This window comes from Pristiophorus japonicus, chromosome 6 (genome assembly GCF_044704955.1).
Source record: "Pristiophorus japonicus isolate sPriJap1 chromosome 6, sPriJap1.hap1, whole genome shotgun sequence".
NCBI classification, from domain to species: Eukaryota; Metazoa; Chordata; class Chondrichthyes; family Pristiophoridae; genus Pristiophorus; species Pristiophorus japonicus.
Genome location: NC_091982.1, coordinates 26,260,265 through 26,279,184, shown reverse-complemented (window position 1 = coordinate 26,279,184; position 18,920 = coordinate 26,260,265). Strand labels below are relative to the sequence as shown.

Below are 18,920 nucleotides of genomic sequence, written 5' to 3'. Positions count from 1 at the left end.
GTTTTTGAATAGTGTTAAAAATAAATTTACCTTAATGGATAAGGTTTTTACTATAAAAATGTATATTTAAATTGAATTTTTACATTTTTAAAACTCTTACGCTGATAAAAGTAGGCTATGCTCCAGAAAGCTGTGGAGGCTGGGTCATTGAATATAGTTAAGGCGGAGATAGACAGATTTTTGAGTGATAAGGGGTTATGGGGAGCGGGTGGGGAAGTGGAGCTGAGCCCATGATCAGATCAGCCATAATCTTATTGAATGGCGGAGCAGGCTCGAGGGGCCAAATGGCCTTCTCCTGCTTCTATTTCTTATGTTCTTATGTAAAAGTTTGAAGGACATCCACTGGGCATGAGTTGGGCAAATAGCCGAATCTCGGCCATGCGAATGCTTTTCTCGCGGGGATGCGGAGGATCTGTTTGGAGAAATCTTGACAGATCGGAAAAGCCAGTTTTCGGCACATGCGCATCGTGCCCCAAAATCCAGCTTTTGTGAGGCATTGCAGAGCCCATGCGTACTTCGTACGGACCTGGCGAGGCCGGAATTTTAGCCCCATTAACTCTGTTTCTCTTTCCACAGATGCTGCCTGACCTGCTGAGTATTTCCAGCATTTTCTGTTTTTATCTCAGATATCCAACACCTGCAGTATTTTACTTACCTTTTTGCAGGTTTTCCATATTACCGCCGCTGGGCATGGCTGCACCGATAGGTTTAACCTGCTGCTGTTCTGGGCGTGGCGTACGGGTCAGGAGTGTGCCGAAACTCAGGCGGTAACGCAATCCACGTCATTACACATCCGGCACAGCTCTCCCCGGTGGTACGTCCCATCGCTGCCGTAAACAATAAGCCAAGGATCTCGCCTGAGCTTCATGACCGGGTTTTCGCTGCGGAGGGTCAAAACGCGGCAAAAACCCGGTCACAAACCCCTCGAAAATCCGGCCCATAGGCATAGAATACAAAAGCAAAGAAGTTATGCTAAACCTTTACAAATCACTGGTTAGATTAGAGAACTGTGTCCAATTCTGGGCACCACATTTTAGGAAGGATGTCAAAGCCTTGGAGAGGGTGCAGAGCAGATTTAACCAGAATGATACCAGAAATGAGGGACTTCCAGTTAAGTGGAGAGACTAGATAAGCTAGGATTTTTGCAGCAATTCGTTAGTTAAGGGTCTTGGTAATGTGTTAGCAATCTTTTTTTGAATTACCCCCCCCCCCCCATCCAAGGCCTCTCTTGCAGCGCAAACGACCCCAGGCTAAAGTTGCCGAAACTCAGGTTTTGCGCCGCGAGTAATCGTGGAATGCCTCCCTTACCGATGCACCCCCAAAGGCCGAAAGTTTGGCCTAAAAATGGTAGCGCAGTGAAAATGGTAATTTTCATATATCGCTACTGTTTTCGCTGAAAACCCTTGAATAAAATGACGTCATCACCATGACCAGTTTTTGCCCGGAGTGAAAATTTGTTAGCGCCCCCTGAAGCTGCTGCAGGCAGTAGGCCACTGTTGGGGGGGGGGGGGGGGGAAATTAATGGGGAAGTGCGGCAGGAATAAAAATGGCCGACTTACCATTCGCGGCCTTCATGTTTGTCGATCACGGGGTCCGTGCCACGATCTTGCAGCCCTGCACTCCATTTGTGTGCCAGACTGCTGTCACGGCACCTTGCTCCCCGGTGTCCTGGTAGGGACCTGCAGAGTCGGCAGCTTGGCCTTCCCCTTTAATGAACGGGAGGGCCCTGTCTATGCGCCAGCGTTACACGTCCCACCATGTAGCGCTGCTAACTTCACGTGGCTTTGCACCCTGCTCCTGCCCATGACAGGAAGTGCAGCATGATATTTTGTGCTGCGATTACTCTCAGGGGTGGTAACCCGAATATAGGTCACGGGGCAGGATTCCGCAGTTGGTGCAGGAACTCTCGCCTCATGGCTGTTAAATTTTGCCCCCTTAGTCTCGACCTCAATAGCCACATTAGATGAAGTATCCTATGGTCGAATAGCCCTCAGTTCAAGAACTTTCCTCCTCCTTTCCCTCTTGTTTCTTCCAGTGAGAATCCTTGTTTTCCATTCCACAGTTCCCCATTCGCCCACCAATGGAAATAATCTTTCAATATTTACCCGCAGTTAGGTCTCTTGGTTTCACTCACCCCTTTACTGGCTGCTCCTCCCTCGTGCTGCTCCCACTCACAACCTTACTGCTGCTGCTCCCCATACCCACCCATTTCTCCCCCGCACTTGAGACCCAAACCCCCTTCTCTTTCGCGACTTCCAGTCTCCTAATTCCCCCTCTCGCTACTGAACCTCCATTCCCCAGTCTACATCTTTCCCCTGATCTCTCAGACTCCTTCACATTGCCCCACTCTTGAGCTCCCTGATTTCAGAAGCCCCCGCGCACCCCCCCCCCCACCACCAGATTTCAAGCCCCATGATTTCAGAGCTCTCACGGCGACAGGAAATTAAAATCGCTAATCTCCATATGCTGGATGCACAGCTTGGGAGAGGAATCCCTGATTCGAGGAAACTCCTGGTCATTCGGGAGGGTTGGGAACTCTATACTATCCTCCTCAGTGTTCACTACATTTACAAGTTGTGTATCATCTGCAAACTACCAGGAGCTCAGTCTTTCAGGCTAACTATTAAAGTTGAAAGATTTATTCTTTGAATTTCACCATTTAAAAGCAAAATAAATGAATGTTGTTTTTTGAAAAAAATGGAATAAAATGATGAGCTGCCACCCGATGTTTGTTTATGACATAAATGCAGATAAGAGCGATTTTATCACAGATCATTTTCAAAGTCTGCAATGGCGTTCACCCATTGATTTACTGACCTACAAACATTTTAGGCCTCCTGGAAAGCTGCCAGGAAATGCGTCTCCCCGACCACCACCTCTCCCCTGCCTCCCGCCCGCCACTGATGAGCAAAAAATGACATTTTAAAAGAAGAACCTTGGCAAAGGAGGCGTGTGAAGTTCCGGCGGCCATCCTCATAAGTCCTGTCAGACTCCTCATGGCCGTTAATGCCGCTGAAAGACCTTTTAGCTGCAGCAAATACTGTCTTGATTTAGCACGGGCAGCAACGTGAGCAGAGAACTCCAAAATGGATGAGTTGGCATCAACTCGCCGTTGTACGGCGATTGACGTCTCGCTCTAACTCATTAAAATACTCTCGCCGATATCAGTTACTGGCAGTGCTGACGACCTGCCGAAAATGACGGGCACTGGGGTACCCGCTGGCAGAGGTGTGTCGGCCGCTGCTTTTTTCACCATTTCATGGCACTAACGGATGGCGCAAACCACCCAAATATTCTAGGCCAATGAGTTATTAAGCAAGCTACAAAGGATTCTTTTTGCTGGCAGAGTGTCTCGTGTGGTGGGGTGGGAGCGGAGCTGCAGGGAGTAAGGCCTGACATGGTGCGTTGCACATTTGGCATTGCAGCAAGTGGGTTTCCTGTCGGTTGGACACAGACCAGGCACTGACATTGAACATGTGGGTGAGTCTACGGTTTTGCCATGAACCCAGCTGCCAAAGGAGTACATTGAGGTGAAAGCCTTGGAGATGGAATTACTGAATTAGTAATGAGAATGAAAATAAGCTGCACCATTATAGCACTGGATCATAGTGAGGCATTCATAACACTCCTATTGCCAGTTACCACTGTTCTGCTGTTAATGTTTTCCTTTTAAACTTGTGTCCACTTTGCTTTTTTGTGTCAGACGGTGTTTTGAGTTACCAGTTAGGTGCGGCGAATGTTTTTGTGGCGGAGGTGTGGTGAGGGATCGTGGCGGAGGTGCGGTGAATGTTTGTGGCGGAGGAGCGGCGAGAGGTCATGGCGGAGGTGCGGCGAATGAGGGTACGGGGCCCAGAAGAGCCGAGGGCCCAGGGGCAGCACGGGCCAGCCCACACTGCGATGTGTGTGCGCATTAGGTCCATGCAGCAGAGCAGGTCTCCAGTCGTCCTGGTTAACCCTTGCCACTGGATAAAGGTCTAGCTCTGTCAAGCCCGTGTGGTGGCTGATGTGCAATGGTCACCACATTAAAAAAATCCACGCACAGGAATCTTCCACTCCCTCAATTGGAGAGCAGGACTGGAACATCGGGTCCTTCATTGAAACATCTGTGAACTCTTGAGGAAGCAAATCATCCTCGTTCGAGGGACCACCTATGATGATTGCCTGTTACGCTGTGGAAAGTCTGTATGTTTAAGCTGGGCTTACAGTACAACATAATTTAACAGCACAGCTTTCAGTTTCTTTCCTCACATATTTTTGTTGATGCAGACTCAAAACCAGTTCCTTTGTGATTTGTTTTTTTAAATATGTTCTTATGGCATCTGTTCACCCATGTTGCTAAAGACATTGCTGCAGTGAGTTTTCTTAGACTGAATACTAGAAAATGATTTTATTTACAATAAAATTACAGAACAATGCTTATGTTGTGTTACCTTTTCGGAGTAAATGTAACTCCATATTTTTCCATCTGCCAGCACTCTGGATATAATCCTGCCACTCTGATCGTATTCCATTCTTTCAATCCAAGTTCCCCGTTGAATGGCTGTCAGCAGCCCCATAGGGGAGTAGGTGACATTGACCTCATTGAACTTGTTGCTGGGTGACCAAAGAACTGGGCGTCCCGATTGGTCATACTGGATCTTGAGAGTAAACTTTCGATGGTCATCGTAGATCTTTCCAATTCTGGTGACACGGTCAAAGTCTATAGACAGCAGGTTTCTGTTATGAGCCTAATGAGAAACAAAACCTGCATCAGCAAGAGTCGTCTACACAAGTATCATTCATGACAAGGCCATTGCTTTGGCTTACAAATCAAGATCAAGATAAAAATAAAACATAGCACGTTGCATTAGCAAATGTAAAGAAAGACTGGTCACTTTTCTGTATATGCATTGTAATTTATTTTCTAAAGCATTCTTCATGAAGCACTTGTGGATTTCAGCAATGTTGTGTCCAGAAGTTCAGCAAAGCATAAGCGTGGGTGCGCAAAAAATTTTGTACCAAGTCAACAACATCAACTTGCATTTATATAGGGCCTTTAACACAGTAAAACATCCCAAGCACTTCACAGGTCCACTTGAATTGTAGACAAATAGCCAGCAGGATATTTGTAGATTTTGCCTTTCCAAACATGTGTTGTGTCTGGAAACAGCATTTTGAGCTGTGCAACAGTAGAGTGAAATTTTGCAGTTAAAGGCCTGTCACTGATATCACAAAAACATCAAAGTGATGGTTAGGTCCAAATACCTGATCAAAGCATGAAGAAGAAAGGAAAGACTTGCATTTATATAGTGCCTATAATGACCTCAGGACATCCCAAAACACTTTAGTAATGAAGTATTTTTGAAATGTAGTCACTGTTGTACTCTATAACTACTCTGCCTGAGGCATGATATTCTAATGTGCCATTTGAATCCAATTTCAATGTATTTAATTCTTGATCTATGTTTCTCAAGATCTATGATCTTCAGGCAATTAATTTTGTTTTGATGTATGAAGCATATTATAAACACAGAAATATGTATAAGCAGTACAAAGCTTGATAAATTATTCCACTGATCAATCTTAACACATTTAGTGGCAGGGATTGTGGATGCATTGGTTGTAATTTACCAAAATTCCCTGGATTCTGGGAAGGTCCCAGCAGATTGGAAAACTGCAAATGTAACGCACCTATTTAAAAAAGGAGGCAGACAAAAAGCAGGAAACTATAGACCAGTTAGCCTAACATCTGTGGTTGGGAAAATGTTGGAGTCCATTATTAAAGATGCAGTAGCAGGACATCTGGAAAAGCATAATTTGGTCAGGCAGAGTCAGCATGGATTTATGAAGGGGAAGTCATGTTTGACAAATTTGCTGGAATTCTTTGAGGATGTAACAAACAGGTTGGATAAAGGGGAACCAGTGGATGTGGTGTATTTGGACTTCCAGAAGGCATTTGACAAGGTGCCACATAAAAGGTTATTGCACAAGATAAAAGTTCACGAGGTTGGGGGTAATATATTAGCATGGATAGAGGATTGGCTAACAAACAGAAAACAGAGAGTTGGGATAAATGGTTCATTCCCTGGTTGGCAACCAGTAACTAGTGGGATGCCGCAAGGATCAGAGCTGGGACCCCAATTATTTACAATCTGTATTAACGACTTGGAAGAAGGGACTGAGTGTAACGTAGCCAAGATTGCTGATGATACATAGATGGGAGGAAAAGCAATGTGTGAGGAGGACACAAAAAATCTGCAAAATGACATAGACAGGCTAAGTGAGTGGGAAAAAATTTGGCAGATGGAGTATTATGTTGGAAATTGTGAGGTCATGCATTTTGGCAGAAATAATCAAAGAGCAAGTTATTATTTAAGTGGAGAAAGATTGCAAAGTGCTGCCTGGGGGACCTGGGTGGACTTGTGCATGAAACACAAAAGGATAGTATGCAGGTACAGCAAGTGATCAGGAAGGCCAATGGAATCTTGGCCTTTATTGCAAAGGGGATGGACTATAAAAGCAGGGAAGTCTTGCTACAGCTATACAGGGTATTGGTGAGGCCAAACCTGGAATACTATGAGCGGTTTTGGTTTCCATATTTACAAAAGGATATACTTGCTTTGGAGGCAGTTCAGAAAGCTTCACTCGGTTGATTCCAGAGATGAGGCGGTTGACTTATGTTGAGTAGGTTGGGCCTCTACTCATTGGAATTCAGAAGAATGAGAGTTGATCTTATCGAAACGTATAAGATTATGAGGAGGCTTGACAAGGTGGATGCAGAGAGGATGTTTCCACTGATGGGGGAGACTAGAACTAGAGGGCAGGATCTTAGGATAAGGGGCCGCCCATTTAAAACAGAGATGAGGAGAAATTTCTTCTCGCAGAGGGTTGTAAATCTGTGGAATTCGCTTAGTCAGAGAGCTGTGGAAGTTGGGACATTGAATAAATTTATGACAGAAATAGACAGTTTCTTAAACGATAATGGGATAAGAGGTTATGGAGAGCGGGCAGGGAAGTGGAGCTGAGTCCATGATCAGATCAGCCATGATCGTATTGAACGGCAGAGCAGGCTCGAGGAGCCGTATGGCCTACTCCTGTTCCTATTTCTTATGTTCTTATGTTTGTGATCCTATTCTATGGGGTTTAGTAGCTCAGGAGTTATATTGAGTTTATTTAATATTACTTTCATAAAATAAAAGGACAACCATCAAGGCAAAAAATGAAATGCCAAATGTTTTGTCTTAATGTTTTGAAAAAGAAAATGTCACATTTTGCCATTCGAAAAGCAGGGTCCGCTTCTCCATACATGTATCTAAAGTACACATAATCCTGATTCAGTACATGTTAATATTACTTTTGATCTGTTTAATTTTACCTCCGGTAAAGGAATTCTACAAACATTCTTTTAAGTTTATTATTTAACATCAGAGGTTTACAGCATTGGCAGTTGGCCCGTTGTTCTGTGCTAGCTCTCTGCTCGAGCAATCCTAAACTAATTCTGCTGCACCTTTACTCACCTCGTAGCTCTGTATCATCTTTAACCCCCGGCAACCAAATTTTAATTTGATTTTATGTTTTAAAGTTTAATTTGTTTTAAATGCCGGTTTTAGTGTCCCCCTCCCCTTTTATAGGGGGCACTTGTAAATTATGGTTTTAGAGCCCAAAAAAACACAAAAAAAAACTACAGAAAATACCAAAAAAAACAAAAAAAACAAAAAAGGGCCTTGGGAAATGTTTGGAGTGTCCCCCAGATCGGGGGGTACATGATTTAATGTTTATGTTTGCCCCAAAAGAGTTGTATCATCTTCATCTTCAAACATTAATCCAACTTTCCTTTAAAAATGCAATAGTCTCAGTCTCAACTGCTGCTTGTGGCAAAGCATTTCTTCCCACAACCATCTGTATAAAGACAGTTCTCCTTACCTCAACTTCTTACTTTTGGTGCTCATTATAAATTATGAGGGTTCATCGCTGAATCTGCAACCAATGGAAATAATCTTTCCCTAATTATAAAAAATCTTTATTAAATCTCCTCTTAGTCTTCTATAGTACAGTGGAAATAGTTCTAGTTTCTCATGTCTTTTCTAACTGGCTTCACCTGGTGAATATACACTATGTAACTTATAACTTCAATATTATTTCTTTAATAGCGTGCCCACAGTACTCTAACTGTGGCCGAACAAATGTTTTGCATAAATTTATCATTACTTTTTTACTTGTATTCTATGCCTCATTTCTAAAACTCAAAATGCTGTTGGCCTTTTTTAAAATGTTTTTATCAGCCTACACTTTTACTTTCAGAGAAATATGTATTTGAACCCTCAGGTCTCACTGTTCATCCATACCTTTCAGCTTGTTTCCATTCAGTGTATTCCTCCCAAAATACATTACCTTATATTATCCGCATTAAATTGCATCTGTCTGTCCATTCCGCTAACCCATCTACGTTTTCTTCAATCTTTAACAGTCCTACTCACTCTATACCAAACCTCCTGTATTTATTTCTCTCATCAATAAGTTGAGATTTTGCTTCCTGTGCCCAAGTCCAAATAATCTATATAAATTGAGAACAAAAGTGGACCCAGCACTGACACATAGCAAACACTACTTCCAACTTTCTTCCAATTTGAATAGCACCATTTACCCTCACTCTTCATTTCATGTTCGTCAACCAACTTCCTACCTATGCTGTTAAATTCCCTATTACACAATTTGCATAACTATTTCTAATAAGCCTCGAGACATCTTATTGAATGCCATCTGAAAATCACTATACACTACATCTACTGCATTTCCTTTTATCGATCTAATTGGACACGTCAAACACTCTATGAAGTTTGTCAAACTCAACTAATTGGACTATAGTTGACCTGTTTATCTACTCTCCCTTCTTGAACAAAGCTGTTACATTGGTTATTCTCTACTCACATGGCACAATTAGCATATCTAAGGAGGATTGAAAAAGAGACTCTACAAATGTGGGTCTGCGTAGATACTTTCCCAGTATCTCTTCACTGACTTCTTTCAAAAGCCTTGGGTGCACACCAACAGGGCCAAACTTATCCACCCCGAGTCCTGTGAATTCCTTTTCTCGAATAACCATTTCATATACTCCTTGAAAAAACTGACGCGAGTTATCGATATAGTATCTCCGCCGTATCTTAATCCTTCTAAATTACTCTCCCTTCTTTCCTGAGCAGGCCTATCTTTTCCTATTCTTTTACTGTTTATATATGTTTATAAAAACCCGTACTATTTCCTTTGACATGATCCGATAGTTGTTTCCCATTTGATTTTAGTCCTTTTAATGTACCCTTTTGCCTTCCCAGTATATTTTCTATATTCCGTATAATTGTCTTCAGTATTGTTAGCTTTAATTTTATCACTTTAGTTTGAAGCTCTATTTATAACGCTCTCTATTTATCCACAGAACTGTATTCTTTGCATCCCCTCAATGCCTTAAGGGAATATATGTATTTTGTATTCAACCATCTCATCTTTTGCCAATTTATCGTGGTTATTACTTTCAATTCAAAAATTAAAATAAATATACAAGTGGGAATTTTCAAAGGAGAAAATACTATTTCTGAGTTTGATTATTTAAATCCAATCCATTATGTGTTCGATGGCTGAAGTCTTGATTGATTATCCAGTAATAGTGAGATTATAACAATAATCAATTTCAGCAAACAATACATTACAGATCATTTTGTTTACAAAATATCATCTACCCATCAGTTATTCACATTTTGCAAAACTATAATTTAATGTAGTCCATTCATTTTTAATTTGTTATTGTCCAGCTGATGTAGAAGCAACTACCTCAAACATTGTCCACTGCAACATTCACAATCTTGGGAGATACAACTTGAAAATGGTGCATAACTGATAATGTGGATACTGTAATGATGTTTGGAGGTTGTGTGATCCTATTACAAATGTGGATCCGCGTAGATATATCTCAGGTTCAGTGGTGTCAGTTGCTTTTGTAAGCATTTTACTTTTATGGGAATTGCCGAACATTGCCATATCTCCACTATACAAAAGATAATTCACAGGATATGGGCATCGTCCATCCCTAGTTGTCCTTGAGAAGGTGATTCTTGGACCCCTGCAGAACTTGTGGTGCTTATACTTTGTCATAACTGAGTGGCTTGCTCGGCCATTTCAGAGGGCAATTAAGAATCAACCACATTGCTGTTGGTCTGTATGATAGCATAATCCAGCAACATAACAATAGTGCACAGTTGTGATCTGGGCTGGATATTTGTGTCTTTTGCATGTGTACTTCTATGTAATTGTCTTGGGAATGCACTGAGCACATAGTATATATCATCAGTTGCATAACATTTCATCAGTCGATTTTGTTTTGTTATGAAAATGATCTCCAATTATTGGAACATCAAGATAATTATGCATTCCTCTCTATTGGCAAAGCATTTTTTTTTTTGCGCTCACCCTAAATCTCCTTCCGAAGACAGCAAGGTTCCCTTTGGCCTGCTCCTTTCTCTGCCTCCACTCCACTATGTTAGGATTGTGTTCGGTCGGCAATGAAATGTTACATTTTCCCATGGTTGGATTTGCAGCCCCAGCCAAGATGTGAGGTTCTGTCTGGAGGGTCAATTCCATCCCGCTGGCAAAAGTTACTTGCAAAGAGCCATCGGGGCCAACCCGGTAGGTATTTTGAATATGCTCTGGAAAAAGAAAACACCCAGAATGATTAATAATTAAATTTACTCTGAATTAAAATAGCCCTGCTGGATCTAACTTCATCCACTGACAATTGAATACCATTCACAAAGCAGTGGATAGTATGTGAGCTAGGCTGTGGTTTGCAGTGGGATATTGAAGCCCAGCACATTAATAAAAACAAATTCATCAATGAATAACCTGGTATGGTGAGTGTGCTCAATATAGCTGTGAGTGGCTTCCAGTCCATTAGCCCAAGAAATATTCTTGAGGTCTTGTGCCTCATTTTTGATGAACAGGGGAGAAAACAAACGATTGCTTCTGTTCCCTAACCAATGACCTTACTCAAAGGTGTGCCAAAGCCTACATTGGGAGAGGACATAATTGAGCCTGGCTGTGACACTCCTCAGGTTAAAATAACCTGCCATGGTTTGGGCTCAAAAATGAAGAATGGCCACTATAATGATGTAATAGAGGCAATTGGTGCCAGTGGAATTGCATTTAAAGGAATTGTGGAGGTAGAAATTGCGGTTGGAGACGTACCTCTGAACCCACAAAACAAATCCGAACCTGCGTCCAGGCTGCAAAGAGTTCCGGTCTAGGACCTCCAGGGGGACACCATATAAAGGCCCATGCATTTTAGGGATGCAGGTAGTTTGGAAGCATCCCTGGGATCACGTGGACCCAGTCCTCCAACGGTGGATTCCATTGCAATCATTTGCGAAGGGAATCCTCTAACGATATGCAATGGAATCCCCAAATAATTTTACAATTTAAACAATTTTAATATAAATGTACTGAATTTCAATTGTATTCATAAGTCCCTTCATTTCACCAACCTCAATAAAAATGTTATTTTTTGATAAATAAACGTTAACATCTTAATCCAGGCCAATATTTGCATAAACTAATTTAAATTGTATATGCATCATTTATGATTTTTAAATGTTTAATTTAAGGTTTATATGTACCCTTACATCAATGAAAGCAGGTCCTACACACCTGCTTTTACTAGCTGTGGGCAATTGCTGGGCAGTTGTTGGGCAAATAGCCGAACTCTGCACCAGCAATACTGATTTTCCATGTGGTTCGGATGATCTGTCAAGGCGTACCGTGACAGATTGCAAGTTCCAGATTTCGGGCTTGCGCAAGCACATGTGGAAACCTGGAGGTTGCAGGGCCTTTCAATTGGATTACGATGGCATCAGTGTACGCCATCACGGAAACGACAATTTCAGGGCCAATATAGTCAGGAGAGGAGAAAGGGAGAAACATTATCATTGTGACAATTAAGGAATAAGTGAACAGGGACAAATTTTATGAGGGAGATCACAATATGCCACGAATCCACTGGAAACAGATTTGTATGGGTTATTGGCGGTAAAAGCACTTATGGGGGAAACATTTATTTGCGCCCCATTTGAGGGCGGTAACATCCGGGAGGCGGGACATTTTGTGCCAGGAGTGGAAGTCCCGCACCACTCACTAGCTTTGGGTTATTGCCCCCGAAAGGAAGTGGAGCGCGTTATTTTGCTGGTGGGGTGGATGCGTAGGCAGCAGGGTGGACGCGTAGGTTGGGGGGGTGGGGGGTGCGCTGCTGTGTAGGAGGGGCGCTTACCTTAATTAAAGGGAAAGGCCCAAGCTGCAAACTCTGCAGTATAAAAATGAGCTTCCCCAGACCACCAGGTAGCAGGGGTGCCATGCCAACAGCCCGGCACTCAAGCAGAGTGCCAGGCTGACCAATCACAGCACAGATCCTGCGTTCCAAGTGCCAACGAGGTGCTCCGCAAAATCAGAAGAATTTTTTTTTTTAAATGGCCGACACTTCCCCTTTACCAATCACCCTGCGAGTGGCCTGCCATCTGGTTCACGTCCCCTGAAGCTGTCACTGGCATCGCCCGCACAGCTTCAGGGGGCGATACCCAATTCAGGGTCCGGCACAGCGGAGCGGGACGCAAAGGGTTTCCGTCGTTGCTAAACTCCCACAGAATTTAGTGGGAGTTGTTAACGGTGGCACTAACGAGAGACACAAATGGCCCGAATTTGTCAGCCATACTCTCGATAATAAAAATGTAAATATGCTAATATATGTACATGTATGGTAAGACTGTGCCTTTCTGTATTTTTAAAGTTTTGTTTATTAACCCCAATTGTTCAATTCATATTTACAAAGCTAACATACAAGGCAGGTGCCCTTGACATTTCCCACCCAGAAATTTTAATTTTTTTCCAATGGACTTTGCAGATAATTTTTTGGGGTATACTTGGTGAGAAGTTTCAATCCTCTGCATTCCTGTTGTAGAAAATGATACCTAGAAAACAGAGCCTGTTTAAGTAAAATGTTTTTTTTAAAGAGAAAAAGCCAACATGCTGACATAGATTTGCTAACAGGTTGATACATATTTGGCAGTGTACAAGTGTCAACTTCTGTATTAGAACAAATAATAATTATATTCACAAATGATCATCCACAAACTATGAATTTATTGCCCACTGAAGCTGAAATGTGCAAGGCACTCACTATAATGCTGCCATTTGGAGACTTCTCCTGCGAAACTTCCCTCATGTTTTGCATCTTGATGAAAAGTAGCAACTTATCATATTTAAATAACCAAGGCGGGACTTTAGACTTTGTGGTAGCTAATGTACTCTAAATGAGGACGAATAATTTTTTTTTCTTCTCTCCTCTTCCCTCCTGAATCCACTGATTTCATCCTGGGGTCTGGTTACATTGGCTACCAATAGTCCTTTGGTACTTAGCCCAAGTGTCTATTCTTCATATTTGTGCCAACAGAGAGAGTTGGCACAAGCTATTGTGTGTCACAGCTGAGCCTGAACCAATACACGCCCAGTGAACACACATTAGAGTTATTGATCAAGAGCAGGAACTCCAGAATATTTTCCTCTTTGTAGTCCAGGAGCACAGAGGCCAAGTGTAGCATTCCAACTGCCATTCTGGGTTGAATTCAGCCAACTTATCACATGAAACCTCAGACCTTCTGCTCTGTATGCTCATTTATGCATTACCTTTAGCAACTGAATATTCGGAAAAGCTCTCAGGGCCAGTTTTCAATACTGAATTAATCTTTCAATTGGCTCCAACCATTTGCATTAGAAGTCAGAGTGAAAATCTGTTCTACTAAGGGCCGGATTCCAGTCATATCTGTTTAGGCCAGGGGGCCACTGTCATCATTGCTACGAGCAGAAGAAACATGGGCAATGAATTGGTTGTTCCACTAACTTGTCTGATTTTGTGTGGACCAGTCTGTAACATCAACATTTTGGTAGTATCTTATTTCCAGCATTAAAAGGGGAGATGGGAAAGCCATCACAAATGTTCAAAATGAGGAGTGGGAAAGCTCTGAAAACAATTCAGTGCCACAAGCAGGTTAAAAATGCCAGAAGTTGTCCGCAGTCTGAAATTCCACTAAACAGTGTGACAATGTGTCTATTAGAAGCGGGTGTCAAAAGGAACATGTGCTGTATCAGAGCTCCTTGAGAGCACAGTGACAGCAAGTTTAGAGAGAAAGTAGGCAGTACTTTTCACCGGTGTTACAAAGGCTTACTTGTATAACTCGAGAAGATGTGGTAGGATATGGCTCTGGGCTTCAGTCTTCACCCTCACCCTCCACTTTCAGGATCGGCTGCTCAGTGATAGGGAATGTAGAATAGGCCTGCCCAAATATGGGCATGTATGGTCAAAGGACATGGAAATAATGGCAGTACATCACACAGCACATTTCCTAACAGTTGTGCCCTGGCAACACTGGACGCTAGGAGGGCCTATGCATATCTGGCATCCAGATTGGCTACGCCAGTGGGGGATTTAAAATGTAGTGCCACTGCAGCCTTTGTAATCGATCGCATGGTCTCGGAGGCCTGTCACAGCTATTTTGCAACCCCTCCTACAGAAGGCTTCCCAGTGGAAGTGGTAATTCTGCCTGCAGCTAACCAAACCAGCAAATCAGCCAGGAAGTGGTGAGCCATTGGAGCAGGTGGAACACTGCCCGTCAAAGATTTTTTTAAATGGAAAATCCTAGCCAGTGTTTCTATGGTTTGTTGGAGAGGGAAAAAAACAGATGGGAAAAGAGAAATCTATAGAAAAGTTTACCAAAATCTTAATTAAATCATTATGAAATCTGCACTGAGTCTATTGCAGACTGAGCCAATAAACTCAAGAAGAATGCAATGGAATCACATACTTTTAAAGATACATTTTAAACTTAAGAAACACTTCTCGCAGTTAACACATAAACCCATTTTCTTTTGGTTCACTGTTTTTGGGACAATTTAAATGTAAATTTTAAATGGACTGATTGACAGATTGATTGTAAATTGATTGACTGACAGATAGGTCTGCACTGTGCACTCTCATTACTGCTATCTAGAGCTAGAATGGGTTTAATGATTGACAAGGTGGCCAGAACTCTATTTCACTTTTGATTTATGACGTGACAGCCATTCTCTGGATTTATTGAGACTGAGAACACAGAATTCGAACAACAAACCTGACTTCTGAATTGTTGCTGCATAGGTGAAGGCAAAAGAAGTTAATTACGGTCTGATTCTTAGAGAAAAAGGCAATACCTCTGTGTTATCTTGTGGACATAAGCATTGTATGTTAAATCACAGCCCAGGGTCAATACAGTCAGATTTTATCAATACACACCATAATCCCTCTTTTTTTTTTCAGATTGTTAAGAAAAATTATTCTTGGATGAAATCTTTAAAAATCAATTTTTTCATTAATTATACCTATTTTTCGCATTAAAATTCAGGTACTGGGCTGTGCACATATTTTATTTGTGATATTGTGCATAAGGATCATTTCAAATGAGATGTGAGCACATTTCCGTACATGACTTTTCAGGGTAAACAACAGAAAGAATTGTCATGAGGTCAATACAGAGTTTAAAAAGAAGAAAATTTAAGTTGTTTTTTTTTTGCAGGACAAACCCATTCCACCAGCTTTTCTACTGCTCTTAAAATTCAGGATATGAAAGAAAAAAAGAAGGAATTCTCTAGCGCCTTTCACGACCACCGGTTGTCTCAAAGCGCTTTACAGTCAATGAAGTACTTTTAAAGTGCAGCCATTTTGTGCACAGCATGCTCCCACAAACAGCAACGTGATAAAGAACAAATAATCTGTTTTTGTTATGGTGATTGAGAGATAAATGTTGGCCAGGATAACTCCCTTGCCCTTCATCGAAATAGTGCCATGGGATCTTTTATGTCCACCTGAGAGAGCAGACGGGGTTTCGATTGAACGTCTCATCCAAAAGACGGCACCTCCGAGAGTGCAGCACTCCCTCAGTACTGCACTGGAGTAACAGCCTAGATTTATGTGCTCAACTCTCTGGTGTGCGACTTGAAACCACAACCTCCCAACTCAGAGGATATTAGGGCCAACAAGTGCAGTTGCACTGACAAGCAATTATGCTGCATTATTGGGCCCAAGTTTCCACATGATTTACGCCTGATTTTTAGGAGCAACTGGTGGAGAACGGACTATCTTAGAAATCGCAATTCTCCACATTTTTATTTCTGCAGTTCTCGTCAGGTAGAACAGTTCTACTTTGGAACAGAATTTTTTCTTCAAAAGGGGGCGTGTCCGGCCACTGACGCCTGATTTCAAAGTTTCCACAGTGAAAACGTACTCCAAACTAAAGTAGAATGGAGCAAGTGAAGATTTTTGTAGAACTGAAAAAACCTGTTCTACACATTAAAAAATCAGGCGCAGGTTACAAATTAGGCGTCCAGAACGAGGTGGGGGGGGAAAGGGAAGTCATTAAATTCTACAATAAATCCTTATTTATACTTCTACAAATATTATACAAATAAATCCAATCTGAATAAACATTTATAAGCCAAGAAAAGATTAAATAAACCATCTTCCTACCTGTGTGAAAGTGCTTCAGGCACGGAGAATTCTGCAGTCAGCCTGAGGTGCCCGTTCTGCCCGCGGGGGGGGGGGGGGGGGGGAAGAGGAGGCGCCCGTTCTTTCCCGTGGTGGGGGGGGGGGGGGGGGAAGGTGACAGTGAGAAGGCTGCAAGTGCTGATGTGCCGATGGCAATGTGCTTTTATTTTAAAAATGTTCAAAAATTAAACAGCTACAAAGAACTACAAAAATGGCCGAGTGCCAATGTTTTTTTTCACACTGAGCATGTGCGAACGCTCCAACGCGCACGCGCAGCGTTGCCGGCAGGAAAAAAACTAATTTAAATAGTACCCGCCCCCTCCCACTTACAAAATCGGCGCGAGTGTAGGCTCCGCCCCCCTGGGCGCGCGCCAGGCAGACAAGGAGCTGCAGGGCGCTCCAGAATCGCGAGGTTTTTTTTTAGGCGCCATTTTAGGCGCAAAAAACGGGCGCCCAGCTCGGAGAGGCACCCGTTTTTTATCGTGTGGAAACTTGGGCCCATTAAGTTAACAAAAAAACAATTGGAATGCATTTGCAAATTGTACTTATTTTGCAAAACCCATATTTACATTGTCTAAAGCTACAGCTACACTGTTATATTTAATTTTTCATGTTTTTACAGACCAAAAACCTGATCCAAATGCATGATAAATCTATTATTTCTTCAACCATATGACCAAAATACAGTACTTTGTACTTGACATATAACCATATATTTCCAAGGAAGCAATACAATTCTGAAAACCTCATTTTTTTATCAATATACTCACTTCAGCAATACTTCCCAGACATCCTAACCCCCAAAACATATTAGATGCATGTTTAAGAAACATCAGAAGTACAAATATTACAGGCTCAGTGACGTCTGGACTCGAATCACTACAAATTAAAAGCAGCTTCTGATATTTTAGATATTTGGTGTGTTCAGTGAATAGAGTCTGGTTTACCTTGCCTGAATATATACACAACATTGGTAGCTGAGAAATTGGTTGTAATGGCAAAGTTCTCTCTGTTGGATAGATTTGCCTCCACTTGCACCGATTTGTCCACATCACTATAGAAACTGCTGACCTGGCCCGTCGGAAAAGTCACATTCGTCAGATGACCATCACTGTCATAACTGGGTAAAAAAAAAACATAAAATTTTAAAGAAATAAATTCGAAATAACATGTTGTTCACAGCATATAAAGTTGCGTTAGGATGTTCTGTTCCAGGGAAAGAATGACCAAATATTCTTTTAGATTAAAATGAGCCCAAAAACAGGTTAGGTTCCACATGTATGCTGACGACACCCAGCTCTATCTCACAACTACCTCTCTCAACCTCTCCACTGTCTGACTTGTCACGCTGCTTGTCTGACATCTAGGGGTACGGTAGCACAGTGGTTATGTTACTAGACTAGTTCTCCAGAGGCCGTCCTCACCCAGTCTGGTCTATATGTGACTCCAGACCACAACAGTGTGGTTGACTCTTAACTGCCCTCTGAAATGGCTGAGCAAGCCACTCAGTTGTACCAAACCGCTACGACAAAGTCAGCACTGTTTGGGAGTATCTTCACCACGCGGACTACAGCGCTTCAAGAAGGTGGCTCACCACCATCTTCTCAAGGGCAATTAGGAATGAGCAATAAATGCCGGCCTTGCCAGCGACGCTTGCATCCCGTGAACGAATAAATTAAAAGAAATACTGGATGAGCATAAATTTCCTCCAACTAAACATTGGGAAGACTGAAGACACTATTATTTCCTGCAGTCACTGGGGGCGATTTTCAACTGCCGCCCACCCATTTCTCATCAGAAAAATGGATGGCCACCTTGATCGCGCCTTGGATGCCCAACGCCCAGCTAATGTAAACTACTGGAGGCTGCTTCTATCTGCAAATTGGGGTCCTATGCTGCTTGCAGGACACTGTTTTCTATTTTCAGGTGCTCCATGCGCAAGCAGCCCACTTGTACCAGGCAGTGAATGACCTAACCGGTGATCCTTAAATGGACCACTGGGGTTAGACAGGTTAGATGCAGGAAGAATGTTCCCAATGTTGGGGAAGTCCAGAACCAGGGGTCACAGTCTAAGGATAAGGGGTAAGCCATTTAGGACCGAGATGCGGAGGAACTTCTTCAACCAGAGAGTGGTGAACCTGTGGAATTCTCTACCACAGAAAGTTGTTGAGGCCAATTCACTAAATATATTCAAAAAGGAGTTAGATGAGGTCCTTACTGCTAGGGGGATCAAGGGGTATGGCGAGAAAGCAGGAATGGGGTACTGAAGTTGAATGTTCAGCCATGAACTCATTGAATGGCGGTGCAGGCTAGAAGGGCCGAATGGCCTACTCCT

General features: G+C 42.5%; 1 protein-coding gene across 3 annotated transcripts in view; it reads right to left on the bottom strand.

The window, feature by feature from the left end:
* tenm1 (teneurin transmembrane protein 1) overlaps positions 1 to 18,920 on the bottom strand; it is a 1,011,052-nt gene that overhangs the window by 47,074 nt on the left and 945,058 nt on the right. For all 3 annotated transcript variants that reach the window (XM_070882702.1, XM_070882701.1, XM_070882703.1), the window contains 3 exons: positions 17,533 to 17,705; positions 10,438 to 10,673; positions 4,431 to 4,727 (listed from right to left, as the gene is read on the bottom strand). In XM_070882702.1, coding sequence (XP_070738803.1) covers positions 4,431 to 4,727; positions 10,438 to 10,673; positions 17,533 to 17,705 — 706 coding nt within the window. The remainder of the gene's footprint in view (positions 1 to 4,430; positions 4,728 to 10,437; positions 10,674 to 17,532; positions 17,706 to 18,920) is intronic.